We start from the raw sequence: 24962 nt of genomic DNA, 5'->3' as shown, positions 1-24962 counted from the left end.
GGCCGAGCCAGCACTTCGGGCGGGCAGCTTGAGCTGCTGCAAGTGGCTATACTAGCCAGTCCGGCAAGTTTTTTTAAGGGGGTTGTTGCGCCTCCGGCGACCTGGGGAGTCTGACCGTGTGCTCTGGCTTCAGGTGAGGTTGGCACTTGCCTCTCCCCAGGCCTTGGACGTCTGGGTCCGGGACGACTTCCCCTGGGTACGTGGACGCAGGGCCAGAGTTGGGCTGGGGGCAGGGCGGGCTTGAACTCGGTGGTTTGAGGAGATTCGGCCGCTCCGGGCGGCCCCAACGTTCGGGGCCGAGGCGCCTAAATTCCCGTTCTTTCGGGGCTGCTGGGGCGGCCCCCGAGGTGCGGGTGGGGGCGGGGCCGGAAGGAACTCCGGATTCCTGGAAGGAGCTGAGTTCGCCGGCCCGGAGTCAGAGGTCCTTGGTCGCTCTCCAGGGACCTCGGACTCTTCATGTGCAAATAACTGTTGTCCCACGGAGTGCCCGCTGCTTGCCTCAGTTTCAAGTTGAACGAAAGACCTATCGTTCTATCCAGCTTTACCTCATAGCAGCACTGTGACATAAATACTTGTATTAGCCCCACATTTTAAAGACGAATAAGTCGAACAGGGAAGCTGGGCAACCGTCCTAAGTAAGGTCCTCAAGTAGGACGTGACCGAGCAGAGATTCGAACCCAGGTCGGCGCGACTCCTGCCCCGCGCCTCGTCTTCTTTTTAATTTGGAGTCTTCATCGCGCCCAGCGTGGACATTGGTTGAAATCTGAGTAAGAAAGCTTGGGAAAACCACAGGATGTCTAGGACCAGGCTGCTCACGGCATGGAGGGGACCCGCCGACGCCCCCCTCCTCAACCCCAGGCCTGGCGGGTTCTGTGTTGGCCCACATTGATGGGGAAGCTTTGCTCCAGGACAGCGCCGTGTAGAGAACTTTATTCCAGGATGACGTTGTTCTCTATCTCTTCTGTCTGTCAATATTGGGTGCTGATGTCTTCTTAGAAGTTGATTGGTCTTGCATTTTTAGGTGTATGTATGGTGGGTATTTCAGTAAGTATTTAGCATCTACTGTGTACTACTTGTGTAGGATACACCGATGAATGAGGCTGGGATTTGGCTCTGGGCCTTTCACATCTCATCAGAACTTTTGTTCTCTAATCAGAACTGGCATATCATGGGAAGAAATTTCACTTTTTAATGTTAACCATACTGAAAAGTGCACAGAATAATTTTTAAAAGATTCGTGCATTCATCACCCCTATCTAACAAATCTTGACTTTGACCTTTTGATGAGTTTTTCTTTCTTTCTTATTCTTAAATAAATAAATTCTATAGTCAAAGCCTCGTGTGTACCCCAGCACCCTCCCTCTCCTGAATTGGGTATTTTTCATGCCTGGGCTTGTTTTATACTACCTTATATTTATAAATCCATATAGTAGTGTGGTTTTGCATATTTTTAAGTGCCCTAAAGATGGAATTAATAATGGAGTTTCATCTGTGGTCTGCTTTTTTCTTTTCAGTATAGTTTTTGAGGAAATTTACTGAGTTGGTATTCTTAGTTGGAAGAGAGTTTATGGTTCCATCTTGACCAGAGGTTTTGCTTCACTTTTTTCTCCATTTTGAGTTCTCATTCTTGTACTTCAGTTAGTCAAGTATTCTGATTTAACCTTTTAATATTACTATTTTTACTGTCTTGTTTTCTGAGAGTTCTTCAGGTTTATCTTACAGTCCTTCTATTAAAGCTTTTATTTTGATTGTAAAATTTCTAAGAGCTCTTTCTTGCATTCTGATTTTATCTTATTTTTTTCCCTTGGCATTTTTTAAAGTTTGGATTTATTTTATTTGCTTACTTATTACCATTTCTTGCATCACATTTCTTTTTTCCAAGTTTCTTCTCTTGGTCTGCTTTGGTTTCCTCTCATGTTGGAGGCTTTCTTGAATGTCAGTTGTTCTTTGGCTGTTTTGTTTTGCGGAGAGACATTTCCGCCCCCCCCCCCCCCCCCGAAAACTGGTTGGAAGCTATATAAATGACTGAACCTTACCAACCAAGGGACTTTTACCGTTAGATATAAGGACATAAGGGCTTCCTTGTGGCTCTGCTGGTAGAGAATCCGCCTGTAATGTGGGAGACCTGGGTTTGATCCCTGGGTTGGGAAGATCCCCTGGACAAGGGAAAGGCTACCCACTCAGTATTCTGGCCTGGAGAATTCCATGGACTCTATAGTCATGGGGTTGCAAAGAGTTGAACCCAACTGAACGACTTTCACTTCCCTCAGAAAAGATTGGAAGCTCTGTATGAATGACTGAACCTTACCAACCAAGGAACTTTTACCATTTGATATAAGGACAGAGACCCAGCCATTTTCTTGAGATTTACAAGTGTTAGTATTTATAGATCTTTTCTCTTCAGCTGGTTTTCTCTAGAGAACAGTCCTCTAATCTCCTGCCTTGAGGCATAGAGAATGTGTAAAAACCAGAATATTGCGTTCTGGATTTGTGCAGCTGGGGAGAAGGGTTGGAAGTGTTTCACACTTGTGAAAGTTTGTAGAATTTCACTTAACTCCTTGTTTTTACTGCTGGTCTCAAGTCTGTGTGGTTCAAAATTCCAGTTTTCTGCAGCATAGGGGGAGGTGTTTTTTTATTGTTTCCTAGAGGAACAGATTACTTTCACAGGCTTTCAGCTAATCCTCCTGTCCATCTCCATCTTTCAATGCTATCTTCTGTGATATGTAGTTTCTACAGTTCCCTCAGTGAAAATTAGCTTGCTTTTCAATAGCACACAGTCCTACCAGTTATTGGTACAGAAAACTGTATGTCTCACACTCTCTTTGCTTTGTTCTTGTGATTTATTCTTTTTTTATTGCTCTTTCTTGCAAGGGGATGGGGGTCATGTTCATGGATTTTCAGGAATGACTAAGAAAGAAAAACATACTTCATCTGCTGTGTTTATTGGACTTCTCTGAGTTTATGCTGACCACTCCAGTCTGGCCTCTACTCATTACTTTGGGGAAACAGCTCTTTTCTAGATTATCTGTCACCTCTACATTGCTAAATCTAATGGCTATTCTTCCCCTCAGTAGCGCTTGACACACCTGACTGTCCCCTCCTTGCATCATTCTTCTAAGACACCACACTCTCCCAGGTTTTCTCCTACCTCATGGTCTTGGTTTCTGGGTTCTCTTCCTAAAGCTGTTATACTTTTAATGTTAATGTCTCTGGTATTAGTCCTTGGCCTGCTTTTTTCTATCTCAGTTCCTTCTTAGGTAGTTTATCTATCCCAAGATTTTAAGTGGCATGACTATACTGAGGATTCTACTGTCTACTCTTCCATCTCCACTGGTACTATTCTTGCCTCTGTGACCACTAGTTTACACTCCCATAATAGCCTATAAAGTGGTCACTTTGCCTGCACTTTTCCTCCCCTACAGTCCATTCCTAACACAGAAGAAACTCCTTACCAAGCCCTTTTAGTGAAAGTGTCATGTATCTTCAACTTCACTCCTCATACTAAACCTCATACTGTCTGCTCTTTCTTATTGTGCTCGTTATGCTGGGCTTCCTAGTTTCTCTGATGCACTTAACCCATACTTAGCAGACACCTTGTATTGATTTTCTTCTGAAACTCTTTCTTGGCTCTTCATGTGGCCAACTTCTTTTAATCCTTCTTGTCTTATAAGAGGCCGCCTCTCACTGTTGTGTCTTGCCCCCCACTCCTAAAACCAAATGGCACAATATATAATTTTCTCATTGATTTGTTTATTCTCTCATTTGTTAGAATGTAAATTGTATTACGCTGGGTCTTATCTACTTATCTGTTTGCCTCTGTGAAGTGTCTTGACTGTATGACAGATGCTTAAATGTTTCTTGAAAAATAGACTAATGTAGTGGAGTAGAGGCAGGAAACAAATAATGAAAGGAACATAACTAGTGCTTAATAAATATTTGTTGAACGGACTAACAGATGGACTTAGAGACAGAAAACAAAAGTAATGAAAAAGTTGAAGTAAATAAAGGCTGCTCAGCATTTTGGGGGGAAATAGGTAAATTTCTATTTTGAGTTATTTTTTGAGTTATTTTGTGGAAGTGTTCTTTCTGTGTTTATTTTTTGCATTTTAATGCCATGAAAGGTGAATATTGCCTACTAAAATTAAATATAGCATTGTATGCATTTGTTGTAGTAAATGTCCATATACAGGTTATGACAGAACTGCAAGAGGTCTGAGGGATTATTTTCAATAGTTCAATTCTCTTATTTTATAGATTCTTTTAAAGACCAGTGCTATGATCACATGACTTTATGTTTTCGAAGGGTAAACAGGATAACTGGTTAAAAGTCCTTATAGGAAAAGAGCTAAAATCATCTTTTTAAGTTTCTCAGTTTTGTCAAGAATGATCTTAAACAGAAACTTTAAATGATAGACATAATTAGATAAAACATGCCACGTAGCTGATACATTTTACTAATACTTTTTACAAATATTACTTCCTCAGTGATGGCTCGTGAAGCAGTGGAATATGATCTTCAGGTGCAATTAGATCATGGTGCTGCAGAACAGCCTTCTCCTGCTGAGGTGGTGAGCAGCCAAGGGGGACCACCCCTGCTCCAGCCTCCTGATACTGAGGAGGTCAGCAGCCAGGAGGGACCACCCGTGTTGCGTCCTGTACTTGCTGAGGTGGTCAGCATCCAAGGAGGACCACCCCTGCTCCAACCTATTCCTGAGGAGGTGATCAACAGTCCAGAGAGAGTGCCGCTGCTTCCGCCTATTCCACAGATATCTGTTGATCTGACGGAGGAAGTGGAGCTCTCGGGAACAGAGACTGTGGGGAACCTCAATCCAGGAGTTTTAGAGGAGTTTAGGCCGAGATCTGATGCTAACCGGGCTCCCCAAGTGCCTTCATTGGATTCAGTGAACAGCTTCATCAGTGGGCTGCAGAGACTTCATGGCATGCTGGAGTTCCTGCGACCAACTTCAGACCGCAGTGTGGGGCCCGTGAGAGCCAGGAGGAGTAGGAGGAGTTCTGCTTCACGGAGGACAAGAACAGGAGGGTCCCAGAGGACAAACAGTGCCAGGTAAATAGATGTGTAAATAGTGGGATTAGTACCTGATTGGGAATTACGAACCTTAGGCCCTGATGATAGCCCCAGTGCTGCCAGGAATTGGCATTGTGACTTGGCAAATCGCATAACCTTTCTGAACCCCCAGTACCTCATAAATCAGATGAAAATAAAATTACTTGGTTTATTTACTTCACAAAGTAGTGGAGAGGATAAGGTACACAGATATGTTTTGAAACTTGTTGGTAGTTTGTTGGCAATGGTGTCTGTAGAGGCTGGGTTTTCTTTCGCTCATTTGTCTCTTGTACATCAAATATATATACATATATATTTAACTTGCAAGTCCACTCCACTTGCCTGAGATTCATTGTTCATTGGCACTCCACTTAGTGGTACGGTAGATTTTGTAAGATGGACAGGCTGGATTTAGAGAACCCATGTGAAAAGTAGAGTGTGAATTAATATAGAACTTATCTGACTTAGTGGGAAACATTCTATCCCTCCTCACCTGATACTGTGTTGCAGAGTTAAAAATAATTTTCTTCCATAGGTTTTGGTTTGAACTTGCCTCTTGAAGGGGTTAGCTGTCAAGTCTTGACAGTTATTATGAAGAATAACAGTTGTCTATATTTTAATCTGTTTTTTAACTTCTCCTGCTTTATTTGAAATACTTAGTTCCATAGTTGGCTTTCTAAATGTCTTCATAATGTTGAAAGAGATTGAATTCAACCTTTTCATTTTAAATGTGAAAGAAACTTGGACCCTGAGAGATTGATTTATTCAGGGTCTCAGAGTGACAGTACAGAGGAGGTTAGAGCTGATGTTGGAACCTGGATCTGACTGTTGTCTACAAAAGCAAATAAAGGAAGCTTCAATCAGATCCATTTTTCTAACACTATGAAAATAATGAGGGACTTCCATGGTGGTCCCGTGCCTAAGACTGCACTCCCAGTGCAGGGGGCCTGGGATCAATCCCTGGTTAGAGAACTCAATCCCATGTGTGGCAAGTGATAGTTTGCCTGCCACAACTAAGACCCAGCACAGCCAAACAAATAAATAATACAAAATAAATATCGAAAAGAATGAGATGGCACTAAAAAGTGGTAACTGGGCCATCTGTTGCCTGTGTTTTGCAAATGAGGAAGATGATGGGGTGATTTATGGTTTGACTGAGATGACTCTGGAGTTGGAGTTGTGCCTTCTGATTCTGGATTTCAGCATCCCTTTCAGTGGACCTTGCTGTTCGTGTGTCAGGGCTGCTGTCACTGTGGCTTTATTCTTTAGTGCCTGGTCAATGCTGGATGAGAAGAGCCTCATTCTGTGTTGACAGGAGTTGCAAGTCCATGCTACTCTGTTATTTTAAGGTGTCATTTATGCTGATTTTCAAAGCAAAGTAGGATTTCATATATTTGTGTCATAGACGAAGGTACCTTGTAGTGCAATTTGGGGACCCTGTGAAATAATAAGGTGGCTGAGAGTTGAGAGTGGTGTCCTCCAGAACTGTGAAGTGGACTCTTAAATTGTCCTCAGGCTTGGTTGTTCATACATTGGGTGAGTGGGTGAGGGGATTGCACTTGGTTCGGGACATTAGTGTATTGAGTTCACAGGAGAGTGACACTTATAAACCAGATGCCAATTTACAGAGAAAATTAGAAACAGCACAGAGACCAGATTCTCTGGCATTGTCAGCATGGTTCTCCTAGAGGGTACTGACACACAGAAGCCAGACTCTATAATCAGAAAATTTCTTGATGTATGTAGAATCTGTGCTCAGGGACTGAGCTACAGAATTTAGCTGTTAAATGATGTCAGTTTGTCTGTCTCCACAAAGAGAATAAACCTTCAAGGGAAAGCACTGTGCAGAGAACATGGATTCTGGAGCCTGATAAATGAGACATTAAAATTTCTTGCCGTTAAATATTGTGTTGTAAATTAATTCCACACTAAATTCACACAGAAGTCTGAGCTTTCCCAGGACTGATTTGCTTATACCTTCTGAATATCTTGAAGTGAATTTCTCATTATGGTGTTTAGTGGCATTTACTCACCTGACACTACCCCTGCGCCAGGTGTTGAGAGCCTGGGCCAAGGTGAGACGCTTTTGCCTCAGCCTCCACCACATTGGGGAAACCTACCTAATGGGATATTTTTCCCAACTACTTCTCAATCAAGGTCACAAACTCCTTTCCTATTTCTTTGTTTGAGGCTGCTTGATTCTGACTGTCAGCATCATCATTCATTCGTCAAATATTTGTGACACTCTACTATGTGAAGGACTGAACTTTTGCCTTGGAGATATATACATCTGAACAGGACAGATCAGGTTACTAGTTTTCATGGAGCTTATGGAATCTAGGACTACAGAGGGTAAGCAAGGGGCAAGAATTTATTCTACTGTTATTTAATCCAGAGATGATGAGTGCAGGAAAAGAGGAGAATTACAAGACTATACTCCTAAGCACTGTTTCCCAGTTGCTTTTCATAGTCCCCTCCTGACCTTGGAAATGCCTATTTGCTAATAAAAGCAATATTAATGAGTGATTTTTTAAAGAAAGTTAATCATTTAATTTTTACTGGTTTCTATGCAGAATGCTATTGATATGCATGTAATGGTGGTGGTTTAGTCGCTAAGTCATGTCCGTCTCTTATGACCCCATGGGATTCTCCAAGCAAGAATACTGGAGTGGGTTGCCATTTCCTTCTCCAGGGGATCTTCCCGACCCAGGAATTGAACCTGGGTCTCCTGCATTGCAGCAGGCAGATTCTTTATTGACTGAGCTATAAGGGAAGCCCTATTTGTGTAATAGATTAACTTTATTATATGTTTCATTTAGCTCAAATGTTCTTAGGCAGTGCTGCTCTTATGTGCTTATTTTCATGAGTAGCTATAGCTGCTGTTCATGCACAGTTCTTAAAAATAAATTTTAAAACTTGCTTAGCATTTTCTTAAAAAAGCAAACCTTAGTGACATCAGTGCAAATGGCAGAGTAAGGACCTCAGAAAAATCCTCTGTATCGAATCAGTGAAACAACTGGCAACATTTATCAAAATCAACTTTTTCAGTATTCTGGAAATTATCCAGTGCTTGTAACAGTTCAGTGAGTGAATCTCAAAGAAAGCCAACTGAGTCGCAATAAGAACTGTGAGCTTTGTGGCATTCCCTATTCCCATTCTCCTCTTCAGCTTCATAGTAGTCTTGAAAACTGCCCGTAATCACAGTGAAAGGTCAGTAGCCTAGAAGCAACTAGAGAGAGTAGAATGGAATTGGAGGTACTTTGAAACCTCAATACCAAAGAATTCTTTTTTCACCTGTTTAGTGATTTCCTGGAAGATGCCACTTGAAAGGTTATTCCTGGCTTGTCTTAGTCCTAAAAGCTTAAAGCCTATTCTCCAGGATCTGTCTGAGGCAGTGGATGGTCACTGGGGCAAACATTAGACTAACCAAAAAGCCTAGAAGGAAAAGCTGGGGAATGAGATCTTCATATGGGGTTTTAAAAAGTTCTGACATATTCCTGGGACTCTAAAAGGCCACATACATGTCGAGGGCTGTGTGCAGCTGTACCCATACTCAGGTAAGGCCTAAGAAGGCACTAAAGCAGTTAGCTCTCATCTCTGGCCGACCTTGAGGCTCTGCATAAGCAAGAAACGAAGTCTAACGTAGAGTTGCCACCTGCCTGGCTGATTATTGATGTGCCCCAACACACACGTCAGATACCTCAGCAAAGACTGGGAGGCTTACTGATTCCAGGTGTTTAAGAAAATCTCTGTCTAGTCATGAACTGAGCACAAAGCTAACCAAACAGCACGCATAGCAAAGAGTGCAAACTTTATAGAATTACTTCAGAAAGTCACTAAACAAACAGTAGCAACTATAAGAAATAACAGCAACAAACCCTGGGAACAGTGAATTCTCATTTCCAGAGTTATCACATTATGTTTTATGAGATGTCCAATTTTCAAGAAAATATAAGATGTGTAAAGAAAGTATAGTCATTACACAGGAAAAAAAAACTTTATGAAGAAACCAAAATGTTGACCTTACTAGATTATTTAAATATATTAAAAAAACTAAAGCAAAGGATAAAACACTGTGTCACCAGATAGATAATTTTAATAAAGAGACTGAAGTTATAAAAATGTACAAAGTAGAAATACTGGAGTTGACACATGTACTAGATGGAAAAAAAATCACTGGAGAGCTCAACAGAAAGTTTGAGTGGGCAAAAGAGAGAACTTTTAACTTTTTTTTTTTTTTAAGCATTTTTAACTTGAAAAGAAAAACAGCTTAAAGTGAGAGTTGAAACAATAATGACTGTAGCCAGACTTAATACCCCCAAAGACCTTGGTCTGAGTAACTGCAGCAACAGAATTTATGAGGCTGTATTTGATCAATAGGGCCGTTTTTTTGTGTTGCCCACTCTTTTCAGCCCCCTAATGTCAGCAGACAAATTGCTAAGTTAGTTTTCTTTCTCTTTCTTTTAATGTATTAATGAGTCATGTCTTTAAAAGATATAGACAAAAGAAGTACCAGTAAAGTAAGATTAGCTTTTAGCAGAAGGGTCAAGCTTCAGTGTGAGCTGATGGAATAATTGAATAGAAAGAGCATATGTAGTCCAGTCAGCATCTGCCTGAATCTCTGTTCCTACTTCAACATTTAATGGCCTGGTGATGCATTTAAATAACTAGGATTTACCTCCAGATTACTGTGGATTATTCTTGTGATGTTAGTATGTTGTACTAGAATTCTGTTGTCTTTCTCCGTGCATAGGTTGAGAGCACCGTTGGATGCTTTCTTTCAAGCGAGCAGGACCCAGCCTCATTCGTCAGCCACCTCTCATGATTCAGAGACTAGGAATCCTGTCTCTGATGACTTGCAGGTATCAGGCAGTTCTGCTTCCGACAGTGACAGCTCCACAGAGTTTGAGGAGGGAGGTGCCCAGGCAGAGGAGCCTGAAGCTGTTGTTTTAGAAGGTGAGTATTCTTTCTCCAGACTCCATTCACGAGGTCAGCAGCCGACAAGTTTAGGCTCCAGAAGGCTAGAAGCTCTAGACTTGTGTTTTGATACTTTTCCTTTTCACGCCGGATGTCATAGGTTACTGCTTTATAGTGCAGAGCTTACACCCAGTCAGTCAGATACTTCAGTCGCTCAGTCATATCTGACTCCTCACGACCCCATGGACTGCAGCACGCCAGGCCTCCCTGTCCGTCACCAGCTCCGGGAGTTTACTCAGACTCGTGGCCGTTGAGTTAGTGATGCCATGAGCTTACACGGGCCATAACTATACAGAAAGGATTTTATCTGGCTTGCAGTTTTATGTGATTTGTGACCCACTGAGTTGGTCACTTTTTTCCAAGTCTGTGATAGGAGATACACAAGATGAGCCTAGGGCATTTTATTGTGGTAGAAAGCAAAGCCGTCTGTCTTAACAGTTATGTCAGTAGGCATAGGTGCAACCTTGAAAGAGAACCTAGTGGCCTAGGGCACTTTGAGCATTTTGGGGCAATTTGAGCATTAAAAAAAAATAGTGAGTGTATTCATAGGGTCTTAGATTGAAATAGCATCAATGAATTCTTTTTGGTTTTTTTTTGACTCCTTGATATGCAGGATCTTAGTTCCCCAACCAGAGACTGAATCTGCTCTCCCTGCCATTTCTAATGTTGCTATAAAAGGGAAAGCTGTGGTGAGTTAGGCTCTCCTGCTAGCCTCATACCTGACTTATATCTTCTTTTATATGTTACCTGTCCCATCATTTCTGGAAACAACTTGGCAGAGCAACTAGAAGATATCTCAACAGACCAAGAAGTTACATGTATTGGGGGAGAAGACACTCTCCGCAAACAGGTAATATGAACATCCTTTTAGATTTGTATTTACATTTAAAAGGGAGACTGGCAGGCTAAAATGGAAAACTCACAGACTTTGTAGCCAGGGGGCCCAGATGTTACTCATTATTTGTGTGACTGCTTACCCTTAGGTTTAAAAACAGAGGGTAGGGGAAGGTTTGAATATTTGTCCCACCTAACAAGGTTATGTATCAATTAAAGCAGCCAATATGAGTGCAGTTTATGAACTGTCTGGCAGAATGCTTGCTATGAGATAAGCTGTTTTTATTTTTAAAGATAACATCACTGTCCTTAATATGAGATGTATTTATATAAATTGTGGACCCTGCCAGTTTGGACACATCATTGATTCACTTTTTGCATGTTTCTGTTTTTATTTATTCTCTTTAGAAAAATTAGCTCATGTAAATTTACTTACATGTATAATTTTTTACTTTATTTAAATATAGTTTACATATGTTAGTTTCAGGTGTACTGCAAAGTGACTTGACATTTGCATACATTATAAAGTGATCACCACAATAAATTTAGTAACCATTTGTCCCCATACAAAACTATTAGAGTATTATTGACCACGTTCCTCATTCGATATATTACATCCACATGGTTTATTATTTTATAACTGGAAGTTCAGTTCAATCACTCAGTTGTGTCCAACTCTTTGAGACCCCATGGACTGCAAAGCGCCAGGCTTCCCTGTCCATCACCAACTCCTTAGGGCTTGCTCAGACATATGTCCATCAAGTTGGTGATGCCATCCAACCATCTCATCCTCTATCGTGCCCTTCTCCTGCCTTCAATCTTTCCCGGCATCACAGGCTTTTCCAGTGATCAGTTCTTCGCATCAGGTGGCCAAAGTATTGGAGTTTCAACTTTAGCTTCAGTCCTTTCAATGAATATTCAGGACTGATTTCCTTTAGGATGGACTGGTTGGATCGTCTTGCAGTCCAAGGGACTCTCAGGAGTCTTCTTCAACACCACAATTCAGAAGCATCAATTCTTCAGTGCTCAGCTTTATGGTCCACCTGTCACATCCATCCTTGACTACTGGAAAAACTACAGCTTTGACTAGACGGACGTTTGTCAGCATAATAATGTCTCTACTTTTTAATATGCTCTCTAAGTTGGTCATAGCTTTTCTTCCATGGAGCAGGCATCTTTTAATTTCATGGCTGCTGTCACTATCTCCAGTGATTTTGGAGCCCAAGATAATAAAGTCTGTAAGTTTCCATTGTTTCCCCATCTGTTTGCCATGAAGTGATGGAACCAGATGCTATGATCTTAGTTTTCTGAATGTTGAGCTTTAAGCCTACTTTTTCACTCTCCTCTTTCACTTTCATCAAGAGCCTCTTTAGTTCTTCACTTTCTGCCATAGGGGTAGTGCAATCTGTGTATCTGAGGTTATTGATAATTCTCCCTGCAATCTGGATTCCAGCTTGTGATTCATCTAGCCCGGCATTTTACATGATGTACTCTGCATATAAGTTAAATAAGCAAGGTGACAATCTACAGCCTTGACATACTCCTTTTCCTATTTGGAACCAGTCTGTTGTTCCATATCCAGTTCTAACTGTTGCTTCCTGACCTGCATACAGGTTTCTCAGGAGGTAGGTAAGGTGGTCTGGTATTCCCATCTCTTTCAGAATTTTCCACAGTTTGTTGTGATCCACACAGTCAAAGGCTTTGGCATAGTCAATAAAGCAGAAATAGATGTTTTTCTGGAATTCTCTTGCTTTTTCGATGATCCATTGGATGTTGGCAATTTGATCTCTGGTTCCTCTGCCTTTTCTAAAACCAGCTTGAACATCTGAAAGTTCTCAGTTCACGTACTGTTGAAGCCTGGCTTGGAAAATTTTGAGCATTACTTTGCTAGCGTGTGAGATGAGTGCAAGTTAGTACCTCTTAATCCCCTTCAACCTGTTTTGTCATACACCCCCACTCCCTTCCCTTTGGCACTCACCCATTTGTTCTCTGTGTCTCTTAGTCTGCGGTTTTTTTCTTGTTTTATTTTTCAGATTCCATTTAAATGAGATCATATGGTATTTGTCCATAATCCATACTGTTTCCTTAGTGACTGCACCAACTTATGTTCCTACCAATAGTTCACAAGTGTTTCCTTTTCTCCGTATCCTTGCCAGTGCTTACTGTGTGTTGTTGTTTTGATGATAGCCATTCTGACAGGTATAAGGTGGTATCTCTTTGTGGTTTTAATTTGCATGTCCCTGATAATTACATTCAGGTATGACCTAAATCAAATCGCTTATGACTATACAGTGGAGGTGAGAAATAGATTTAAGGGACTAGATATGATAGACAGAGTGCCTGATGAACTATGGTCGGAGGTTCGTGACATTGTACAGGAAACAGGAATCAAGACCATCCCCAAGAAAAAGAAATGCAAAAAAGCAAAATGGCTGTCTGAGGAGGCCTTACAAATAGCTGTGAAAAGGAGGGAAGCGAAAAGCAAAGGAGAAAAGGAAAGATATTCCCATTTGAATGCAGAGTTCCAAAGAATAGCAAGGGGAGATAACAAAGCCTTTCTCAGTGATCAATGTAAAGAAATAGAGGAAAACAACAGAATGGGAAAGACTAGAGATCTCTTCAAGAAAATTAGAGATACCATGGGAACATTTCATGCAAAGATGGGCTCAATAAAGGACAGAAATGGTAGGGACCTAACAGAAGCAGAAGATAAGAAGAGGTGGCAAGAATACACAGAAGAACTGAACAAAAAAGATCTTCACGACCCAGATAGTCACTATGGTGTGATCACTCACCTAGAGCTAGACATCCTGGAATGTGAAGTCAAGTGGGCCTTAGAAAGCATCACTACGAACAAAGCTAGTGGAGGTGATGGAATTCCAGTTGAGCTGTTTCAAATCCTGAAAGATGATGCTGTGAAAGTGCTGCACTCATAATGCCATCAAATTTGGAAGACTCAGCAGTGGCCACAGGACTGGAAAAGGTCAGTTTTCATTCCAATCCCAAAGAAAGGCAATCCCAAAGAATGCTCAAACTACCATACAATTGCACTCATCTCACACGCTAGTAAAGTATACGTGTAACTCTATGGCTGATTGATGTCAATGTATGACAAAACCCACTGAAATGTTGTGAAGTAATTAGCCTCCAACTAATTTAAAAAAATTAAAAAAAAAAAACCACAAAACTCAACATTCAGAAAACTAAGATCTGGTTCCATCACTTCATGGGAAATAGATGGGGAAACAGTGGCTGACTTTATTTTTCTGGGCTCCAAAATATCTGCAGATGGTGATTGCAGCCATGAAATTAAGAAACGCTTTCTCCTTGGAAGGAAAGTTATGACCAACCTAGATAGCATATTGAAAAGCAGAGACATTACTTTGTCAACAAAGATCCGTCTAGTCAAGGCTATGGTTTTTGCAGTGGTCATCTATGGATGTGAGAGTTGGACTGTGAAGAAAGCTGAGCTCTGAAGAATTGCTGCTTTTGAACTGTGGTGTTGGAGAAGACTCTTGAGAGTCCCTTGGACTGCAAGGAGATCCAACCAGTCCATCCTAAAGGAGATCAGTCCTGAATATTCATTGGAAGGACTAATGCTAAAGCTGTTTTCATATAAATTAAAATCATTTAGCCTAGTTCTATGAAAAATGCTGTTCATATTTTGGCAGGGATTGCATTGCATCTGTAGATTGCCTTGATGGGAATATGATTATTTTAACAGTGTTAATTCTTCCAATCCAATTCTTCCAATGCGCATAATGTGTTTTTCCAATTGCTTGTATCATATTCAGTTTCTTTCATCAATGTCATAGTTTTCAGAGTACAGTTGTTTTACCTCTTTGGTTAGGTTTAATTCTAGTTTATTTTATTCTTTTTAATACGGTTCATAAATAGGATTATATTTTCTTAATTCTCTGATAGTTCATTGTTAGTGTGTAGAAATGCAACAGATTTCTGTAGATGAATTTTGTATCCTTCAACTTTACTGAATTCATTTAAGTGCTCTTTTTTAAAATTTACACAAGAGAGATTACATACTATCCTGTTCCAGGACTTGTTTCTTTTCCCTCTGACTTGTATCTTGGAGAGCTTTTTTTTTAATTGTAGGACTAGGTGATTAAATGTGTGATTAATTGCTCAACTAATCTTGATCCTTGCCATGTCTTTTTATTTTTTTTTAAATGACTCTGGCTGTGCTGGGTCTTCGTTTCTGCGTTGCAGCACTCAGAGGCTTCTTTACTGCAGCGCACACTTCACTTCTCCTTGTGCCCTGCAGTGCACAGGCTCAGTCATCATAGGGCCTAGGCTTAGTTGCTCTGTGGCATGTGGAGTCCTAGTTCTTCACCAGGGATCAAAGCCATGTCCCCTGCATTGCAACGCAGATTCCCAGTCACTAGACCACCAGGGAAGTTTCTCTTGGAGAGCTTTTTATTGTCAGTACATAAAATTGAAGGAAATGGCTACCCACTCCAGTATTCCTGCCTGGGAAGTTCGATGCACAGACGAGCCTGGTGGGCTACAGTCCATGGGGTCGCAAAGAGTGACTTAGTGACTATCCCACATAAAAGTGAATCTCATTCTTACTGGTAGTGATAGCTGCATAGTGTTTTTACATAGGAATAAATTTTTGGTTACTTCTTCCCTTGCTGTGTGCACTATTTTTGCTTCCTACTAAGATCATGCTGCACTGATCATCTTTGCATTATTGTCTTGGCAAATATTTGTGGTTATATTCATGGGATATATTTCTTCCAGAGAGGTTGCTTTATCAAAGGAAGGATGTTTGTATTTTTAGTTTTAATAGATAATGCCAAGTTGCCCTCTGGAAAATTTTTGCCAGTTTCTACTTGCAACAGCGGTATGTAAGCATGCCCATTTCTCCCTCACCCGCAGTGCTTCGTGTTACCAGACATTATCTAATAGATGAAAAGAAGTAAAAACAGTTTAATTTTTGTTTCTTTAATTATAGCCGAACACTTACTAACCATTTGTATTTTTGTGTAAGCTGTTTATATTCCTTTCTCTTTTCCCTTGTATTTTTTTCTTTATTCACATGAACCAGATATTTTATAGCTACTTGAATTATGAACTTAATTTCGAATGTATAAAAGACTTAATATTCCCTGTTGTTTTTTAACTGGGTCACTTCTGGGTTTGTTTGGTTTTAATATCTTCGTAAATATAGCTCCTTTTGTCATTTGAATGGAAAAAATCAAGAATTTCGTGAGTTCAAAGGATGATGATAATATTTTCATGGTTTATATTATGTTGACAAGATTGCAATCTGGAAAGAATGGGAAGTGATTCATGGGTGTTGGGTTTTCCTTTGACATTTTTCAATTGGGCTTGTTCATTTTTGTGTGATTTTTGTTAATTTGTTAGTTTCATATATTCAAGACAGATTTTGCATTTTCTCTATTTGAATGTATTCTGGTTTCCATCCTGCAGTCTCCCCAGAAGTCTAACCCTTCTCTAACTTCTGCGTCTATGGATGAGGAAGAAGGGGACACTTGCACAATATGTTTGGAACAGTGGACCAATGCTGGGGATCACCGGCTCTCTGCATTGCGTTGTGGTCACCTCTTTGGGTACAAATGCATTTCGAAGTGGCTCAGAGGACAGACCCGAAAATGTCCCCAGGTATAGACTGTAGTTAAGAACTGTGTATGTGCACAGTGAACATGTTAAGTCAGGAGGATTCCCAGAACCACACTAATTATGTCCTGTTGGGCTCCTTAGTGCAACAAGAAAGCCAAGCAAAGTGATATCGTTGTCCTTTATGCCCGGACCTTGAGAGCTTTGGACACTAGTGAGCAGGAACTCATGAAGAGGTAGGTGGAAAGAGTCTGTCTAGCTGTAATATTCCCTTTTGGTTCTTTGTAGGCTCATCTGAAAAAGGGGGTATGAGTCACTCTTAGTGTGATTCTGAGGCTTTCCTTGAACTGTGACTAGGAATCTGGGAATTGTTGGCGATCTAACATGTGACTTACGATACATGTCTGATCACATGATGCACGGTTTACTCTCCATATAGGATTAAAAGTGATGATCTGGAGTAATAAATTATTGTGACTTCACCTAGCTCAATGAATGTAAGCCCCAGGACTTTTGCTTGAACTCTTCAGGGAAAAAAGCTAGTACAGACTATCAGAAAATGAAGTCAATGCATAGGAAAACAGAGCTGAGAAGTAGAGGATGAAAATCTCCTTTCTTGAAAGACAGGGGCTGAAAGCAGAGCAGCAGGTGGTAGACTGCTGCGCTCGTCTGTGTGCTCAGCACCTCTCGTAGCCTCCATTTTCAGGGCCTGAGGGTTGTGTGCTGATCGGAGCAGGTGGCTCTGCAGGAGCACTTTGGCATTCCTGTGACCTTGGAGTCAGCGCTAAGACTTAAGTCTTTGGTAAAGTGACTTGGGGAGGCCAAGACGTGGTCTGGTAAAATCAAAAGTCATAGAGAAACCTTTAGCCATACAGTAATACCTCACACCTAAGCTGGGCAGTAGACCCACACACAAAGATATCCTGGATTTTTTGGTAGCCTGTCCAGCTTCTTCCCTAAGGGATTACCTTTACTGCCTGCCTCTGCCACTAAATTCGGTGAACACTGAATCAGGGAATCCCTTGTGTTGCTCATTGTAGCCAATTCACGGCCACCTAGAACACACTCCAAGTCTCAACCTCCTTGTCATTAGAATAGGCTTAGGCTTAAAAATACTTTTTTAAAAACTGAGAATTTTTGCTTCTTGTGTCCCTAAGACCTCCTGCTACAGTATTCTACAAAGAATTCTCATAACTGAAGCAATACAATGCAAGAAATTACTGGGATTTGGAAACCCCATGGACAATTGCTAAAAATACTACTTATAAAATATGCTTTAAGAACAGTAAAGATAGGGAATTCCCAGGTGGTCCAGTGGTTCAGAATCAGCCTTGCAATGCAGGGGAGGCAGGTTTGTTCCCTGGTCAGGGAACTGAGATCCCACATGCCATGCAGCAGCAGCCAAAACCCACCCCCCCAGAACTGAGAGTACGGGGATGTGGGTTTGCTCATGCATTACTGGTAAAAATGTACGTAAATATTAACATTTAGAGAGGCCCTTGGCAATATAATTCAGAAGTCTAAAAGTAATTCTGCTTTAGGCATTCTAAAAAAATGATTAAGGATATGTACAAAAATGTGTTTAATCAGGCTTTTCATTTAGTTAATAATCCAAACCAATCCAGATGATTGATTGGTTGAGTAAACTCTGGCATAGCCATGTGATGAAACACTATACATTGATTAAAACTGATGTTAAAGTACATATAGTATGTTGTCATGCGAAAGCATGTTGTTACTGTGATTATATTTTTGCAAACTGGAAAAAACATAAGTAGTCACTGTAAAGTGAAATTACAGATGTATTAATTTCACTCCCAACGAATATTTATTTGTTGTATGTTAAAATGACAGGTATGTGGTGGGGGAAATTTTCTTGAAAAGGCAAAACCAGTAGGAGTGGCTAGTAATGCATGTATTTAAAACTGTATTTAAAACTTTGCTGATTACTACAATCGGTGTACTCCTTAGCCTCTTGAGAAGAATTTCAAAATGGTGATACATACCGAGACTAACAGGATGAATACCCACAGGCTCAACTTTATCAAATCTTAACATTTTCTGTATTTGTTTTGGGTCTTTTAAAAAAGAAACATATCCTTATAAATACCAAAGAGACTTCCTTGTGCACCAAGTTTTTCTTAATTCCATCTTTTTCCTCAGATGATCTATGGCCATAAAACACATACAGTGTGATTTAGAAAGTTTTCACATTTTATGCAAATGTTATTGGATTATAGTTTTTCTTCTGTAGCTTGATTTTGTTTATTACTCTGAGACACATATCCTGGTTGATACATGTAGCTCTCGTTGATTCATTTTAATTTCTATAAAGTGTTCTAGTTCTGTAGTTTTCCTGTATGTAATTTTGTATTGGTAGACAGGTAGTTTCCAGTGTTCATTAGTATAAGCCATGCTGCAGAGAAATGGGTGAGAGCTTCATTATGTCTAGAAATCGATTTGCTTTGTCATAGGGTATATGTAATTTCAACTTTACTAGATATTGTCAAATTGCTCTTCCTAGAGGCTTTTCCAGTTTATACCAGTAGCAGTAATGTAAGGGATTTCTCATTTTTTCATCCCTTCATCTACTCTATATTATCAGACTTAATTTTGCCAGTTTCATGGAGTGGAATAGCGTTTACTTTAGTTTGCTTTTCTTAATGAGGTTTTTCTCAGTCGCTTATGAGGTTGAACATACTCTTCTGTAAGTTGTGTTCAAATATTTTACTCATTTATATCGAGCCAAATATATTATTTATTTGTTTCTTACTGATTTATAGTTCTTTGTTTTCCTTACACTAACTCTTTGTTGGTTGTGCACATTGCACATGCCATCTTCTAGTTTTTGACTTGTCTCTTTGACTTGTTTATGGTATCCTTTGTTGAAAAAGTTTTTAATTTTAGCGAAGTATGTCCTATCTATAAATTTCAATTGCTATTTCTATTCTAAATTAAATTTCTATATTATAAATGGACTACGCTTTTGTTCTAGGATCTGTTAGTTCTAGTGCTTCAGTTTAGTCTTTCTAGCCATCAACATATAATATCCTTTCACTTATTCACTGTTTCCTTGTGTCTTTTATAACTGTATTTTGCTTCTTAAAGCCCTTAACTTTATTCCTAGGTTGCTGTTAGAATGCTATTTTGAAAGAATTTTTTTTTGTTACATTTACAAATCACCTGTCTGGTATATGGAAATGCTGTTGATCTAATTTTCTTGATCTTAACTCTAGTAACCTTACTAAACTCTTAATAGCTTGTAGATTCTCTTGAATTTTCTATGAAGATAAATAAGAGCCACTTTTCCCCTTCCTTTCCAGTGTTCATCTTTTTTCTCTCCTATCTTATTGGAGTGGAAATTTCTATTTGCGTTTCATATTTTGAAATGTGAATTTATGATTTTCATACCTGTGAATGTGTCCTTTCATTGTACATTATTCCTCTTTATGCTTATCCGTCCTTTTTAATTGTGATCAGTCTTTTTTTTTTTTTTTTTTTAGCATTTCCCTGGTGTATACTTTTTTTTAACAACCTCTTTTTATAGTGTTCTTTATTTTAATATCTCATTAACATCTAATAGCTGATTTTCTTTTTATCCGGTAGATGATCTTGGCCATAGGTCATTTTACTCTTTTTTAATTTGACTCTAACTCAGGCAGTGAGCTTGGCTCTAATCCCTCATTTTGCATTTTATGTCCCCATTCCCTAGTAGGAGCCAAATTCCTTGTCCTTGCCTACCTCAACAGTGAGACCAACTCCAGTAGGCTGATGAGCTCAGCCCTGTCTGCTATTCTGTGATGTTTCTCGGTTTGAGAGATTTTTCTCTTGTTATATTTTATTCCCTATCATGGCATATTTATAGTCAAAGTGTGTCTGTCACAGCATAAATTCACCGTGCATCTTGATGAGAAGTCTTGTAGCCTTTCTAATCTCTACCTGTTGCTGGCTTTTCCCCTTTAGTTCCTTGCAGAAGGAGCAGAAGCTAAGGAAGAAGGCCGAGTTAGACTCGGCACAGTGTCGGCTACAGCTTCAAGCCCTCACTGATGAATGCTCCAGGCTTCAAAGTCGTGTTCAGGTAAGTTTTCTAACCCAAAGTCCTGTTGGAATAGGAATTAAGAAGTCATCTAAATATTTAGTTTCACTCAGATACGAATAGGATTTACCAAGTTTTTCAGGAAGGAAACATGATCAACTTTATTATTTATTAGAACTTATATATGTGCTTTATGATGAATTCTACTGCATCCTGAATTAGGAAAAAAAAATTGAACAGTCACCTGGTAATTCACAACTTGTTTAGGTCATTTCACTTCCTTGAATCTACCAATAAAGTGACTTGTCTAAATCATTAAAGACTTTAAGCCCTTTATGATTCTGTGCTCTCCCTATTTCAATTGCTTGTTGAAATATTGTGAAAACTGCAGCAGTTCTTTAGAATTCATGTTAACATTTTCATGTAAAGGATAAAATCCTTGTATTAGATCAAGGGATTGTATTTGAGGGTAATACCAGATGAAATAGCTTTATATCTTCAAAATCTTTTATGTTTTAGGACTTGCAAAAACTTATCGGTCAGGATAAGATCTCACAACAGCCTGGGGGTTCCCAACCACATTTCCTAAGTGGCCTGCCCTCCAGCCAGAGTCAACAGAAGTACCATTTCCAGAAGACATTCACAGTGTCTCAAACAGGAAACTGTCGAGTCATGACATACTGTGATGCTTTGAGCTGCTTGGTGGTGTCACAACCTTCTCCTCAGGCCGCCTTCCTTCCAGGTGAATAGTCTAGAACCTCAATTTTTATGTTCATTGTTGGAGTCTATTTGTTTATTTCCTCCCTTTTTGGATAATCCAGGACTCACGAGTAGGTGAACACTGTCCACAGCCCACCAGATCACTTTTTTCCTAGTTAGTTTTCTTGATATAGATACTTGAGGGTACTGCAAAGACGTCTGTACTGTCTGTTTCACTTCTTTAAATTTGTTCACCAGAAGGGCAGAGATGCTGAACCATGGTAAAGTGAGAGAAGACATACTTAGAAGTGTGAGCTGTCCAAGGATAAGGACTATAATTGCTTGCATGTCCTGCTAAAATACAGATTAATTTTAGACTAGAAATGTTTGAAAAAACACTGCCTCAAGGTCTAATTCAAGTTAAAACAAGACTGAATGCTTATTTTCAGTAGTGTGCACATTGACAAATTCCAAGTAAACGAATTTGGGAACATTATTATTTTATTAATATTGTACTGATTTTCTCTTTTTTGTGCAGTTTTCAAGTTTCATTTCATTTGTCTTAATGTTGAAAACCAAACCTCACAGCCCAATGTTGTAGATGTTTATTCCTGCTCTCTTCAGCATATAATTTCTGCCAACTGTAAGGTCCCTTTGCTTCTGCCTGATTTAGTGTCTCCCCACTTAGAAGTTCCTTTCAAATGCTTCAAAAATATGTCCCCCGTATTTAGGTATGTACAGGATTTGTAGTGGAATCCCTTGAATATCATATATTTGTCTATTCACTAATACTGAGAGGCTATCAGGAGGCTCCAATTGAGGGGAAAGTAAAAGGATTGTTCATGATGTTTCTATATTCCATTCACAGTTTTAATAAAAAGGTTTATCTTCAAGTGAAACCTTCCCCATTAATTGGAAAAATATTTATTCCAGTTGTTCCCCTATTTGGGTGTAATCTGTTCCTTTATTTCTTGGTGTGTCTGTTCTGTCCTGCCCAGCCAGCTCTTCCTGATAGACTGATAATGCTAATTTCTTATTTCCTTTAATGATTAACTAGGCAAAATCTTGAGTTCCCTTGTTGATTTAAAACCTATGGTTTCCGTGTTTGTTTCTCTGGCTCTGCTATTTCTATTTTAGCAGAAATCACAATAAACTTTTTCTCGCTTGATTCCCTAGCAAAAGAGAAGTGTGATTCAAGGCTATCTTTTTTTCAAGTGTCTTAACTCGCTTATTTATTTGGCTGCATTGGGTCTTAGTTGCATCATGCGGGATCTTTCCTTGCGGTTCTTGAGCTCTCTAGTTGCGACTAGCGTGCTTTTGAGTGCACAGGCTTCAGTAGGTGAAGTGCACAGGCTTAGTTGCTCTGTGGCATGTGGGATCTTAGTTTACAGAGCAGGGATTGAACCCACATCTCCTACATTGCAAGACAAATTCTTAGCCACTGGACCACCAGGGAAGTCCCTCCAGGATCTCTTAAATCTAAGATTTGACAAATTTTGTTAGTGTAGATATAACTCAGATAAAATATATACTTGATAAAATAAATATGGTAAGAGAACAGAGTAACAAATAAAAAGACAAGTTTTTGGCTTTCTTTTCCCCTTTTGGAATGATATACATTAAGATACTTGATTTTACCTATTTTCATTCTGTTTCAGAAAAATGTAGCATCTTGACCACATGACACAGAAATTACTTATCTCCATTCTTTGTTGTTCACTCTCTCATCTACATTTTTGAGTCTCTGGTTAAGAAAGACTAGTCTCTCGCTTTCCTTTAAAAGCTTTATTATTACAGTAAAATTGATATACAGTAAACTTGCACATCCTTAATGTGATATACCATTTGGTGAGTATTGATGTGTGTATCAATATATGTATACACTTCTAAAACCATCGTAACAATCAAGGTAATGAACATATCAGTTGCCCTGAAAGTTTGCTCAGGCTCTTTGCAATCCATCATCCACCTGTTCCTCCCTTCTCTTCCCATTCCAAGGCATCTACTTTCTATCTCGATATATTAGTTTATATTTTCTAGAATTGTACATAACTGGAGCCATACAGTGTTACTCTTTTTGTCTGGGTTCTTTCAACATAACTTTATAAGGATTATCCATATTATTGTGTCTGTCAGTAGTTCATTTCTTTTTATTGCTGGGTAGTATTCCACTGTATGTATATATGATGGTTTCTCATATACTTGATAGACATTTGATATAGAATATACTTGTTAAAATAAATTATAACCTTGGAGTTATTTTCTTTGTTCGACTAGTTTTTCCCCAGAAACTGACATGCCAAGAAAGGTGAACAAAGGTGTTGCTTGAAATGGTAGTTTTCTTTGCCCTAAGTCAACTTTCAGTGATCTGTTTCACTCTCATAAATTTGGCAGGCTTTGGTGTTAAGATGTTGAGTACTGCCAACATGAAAAGCAGTCAGTATATTCCTATGCATGGCAAACAAATACGTGGACTGGCTTTCAGCAGTCGATCCAAAGGCTTACTTCTCTCTGCTTCCCTGGACAGCACAATTAAACTGACCAGGTGAGTGCTTTGTGGGGAAGATGGGCCTTGGGATGCCTAGTGTTGAATAGCTTGGAAATTAGTATCTGTGTTATGATGACCTTGGCTTTTGGAGTGGGGATGGGATGGGAGCTGTCCAAGGCATTGTTTTCTCAGATCCAGGTTTATTGAATTTTAAATGTATTGCTTTAAGAAGTGGACACAGCTTGTTGCAAAACTGAATATGTGGTGGTCCATTTCTTTTAAAATTATATATGCTACAAAATAGATCTTAAACCATGCAGATATATATCTTCTGACTTTTCAAGAATGCTTCAGCTTATTTTTACCGCAAAACTCAGTGTATCAATTCTGTTATGTTTTATATACATGCTATGACTTATTTTAGTAGTATTGAAAAACAGAAGGAAAAAAAGAGAGGTTAAACACCAGAGTGTCATTAATGACTACCTCTGTATAGTTGGATTATAACTTTTTATTTTTCTTATATGTGTTTTCTAATTTTTCAGTATTAAATATTGAATACCTGTGTCATAGGTAGCCGTGGAGAAGGATATAGGATCAGGGGAAGGAATGTACAGTTTATCTGTCCCTTTAACTTATTCTTCCTTACAGCTTAGGAGGAAAATCTGTATCCTCCAAAACAAATACTGTGGAATTAAGAGGAGTTCTGTCTGCAGACCTGAGGGCAAATTGGGAATCCATATAGTTTTGGTGTGTGGGTGTGTTCTTATCTTTACATCTTTGTCTGTATTTGATTTTTGTAATGCATAATTGTAAAAGTCTTTTGTAACTCTATAGCCTGGAAACAAATACCGTGGTCCAGACTTACAATGCTGGGCGGCCTGTCTGGAGCTGCTGCTGGTGTCTCGATGAAAACAATTACATCTATGCTGGACTGGTCAACGGTTCAATTCTGTTGTATGACCTTCGAAATACAAGCTCTCACGTCCAGGAGTTAGTACCTCAGAGAGCTAGGTAGGGAGCCACCTGAAAGTAACAGCTTTCTCTTGGACTATTATATTAATCCTCTCTTTTACTAGTGTTTCACAGTTGATCAGAATTTCTCACAGAGGGCAGATCTCTGAGTCCTCTGATCTGTTCTCACTTCAGAATCAGTAAGACCCTAGAGTTTGTGTTCATGATAGTTGACATGGCAGAAAGTCCTTGTACCAAGTATAACCAGATTCATAGAATTACATGTCACAGTGTGCCAAAATAAAATCACT

The 24962-nt window shown here is 39.5% G+C and overlaps 1 protein-coding gene across 2 annotated transcripts in view; it reads left to right on the top strand.

Annotated features, from left to right (window-relative positions):
* The window catches only part of RFWD3 (ring finger and WD repeat domain 3), a 32341-nt gene continuing 7379 nt past the window's right edge, over positions 1-24962 (top strand). Inside the window, exons 1-10 of one of the 2 annotated variants that reach the window (XM_065925000.1) lie at positions 1-133; positions 4486-5065; positions 9819-10021; positions 10822-10892; positions 16328-16519; positions 16619-16710; positions 20438-20552; positions 21030-21252; positions 23604-23754; positions 24535-24711. In XM_065925000.1, the coding sequence (XP_065781072.1) occupies positions 4488-5065; positions 9819-10021; positions 10822-10892; positions 16328-16519; positions 16619-16710; positions 20438-20552; positions 21030-21252; positions 23604-23754; positions 24535-24711 (1802 nt within the window). In that variant the 5' untranslated portion in view covers positions 1-133; positions 4486-4487. Of the gene's footprint in view, positions 197-4485; positions 5066-9818; positions 10022-10821; positions 10893-16327; positions 16520-16618; positions 16711-20437; positions 20553-21029; positions 21253-23603; positions 23755-24534; positions 24712-24962 lie in introns of both variants that reach the window. The other variant, XM_065925001.1, reaches the window with a different exon arrangement.

Source organism: Muntiacus reevesi, chromosome 2 (genome assembly GCF_963930625.1).
Source record: "Muntiacus reevesi chromosome 2, mMunRee1.1, whole genome shotgun sequence".
Taxonomy (NCBI): Eukaryota; Metazoa; Chordata; class Mammalia; order Artiodactyla; family Cervidae; genus Muntiacus; species Muntiacus reevesi.
This window is presented reverse-complemented; position numbering and strand designations above follow the sequence as displayed.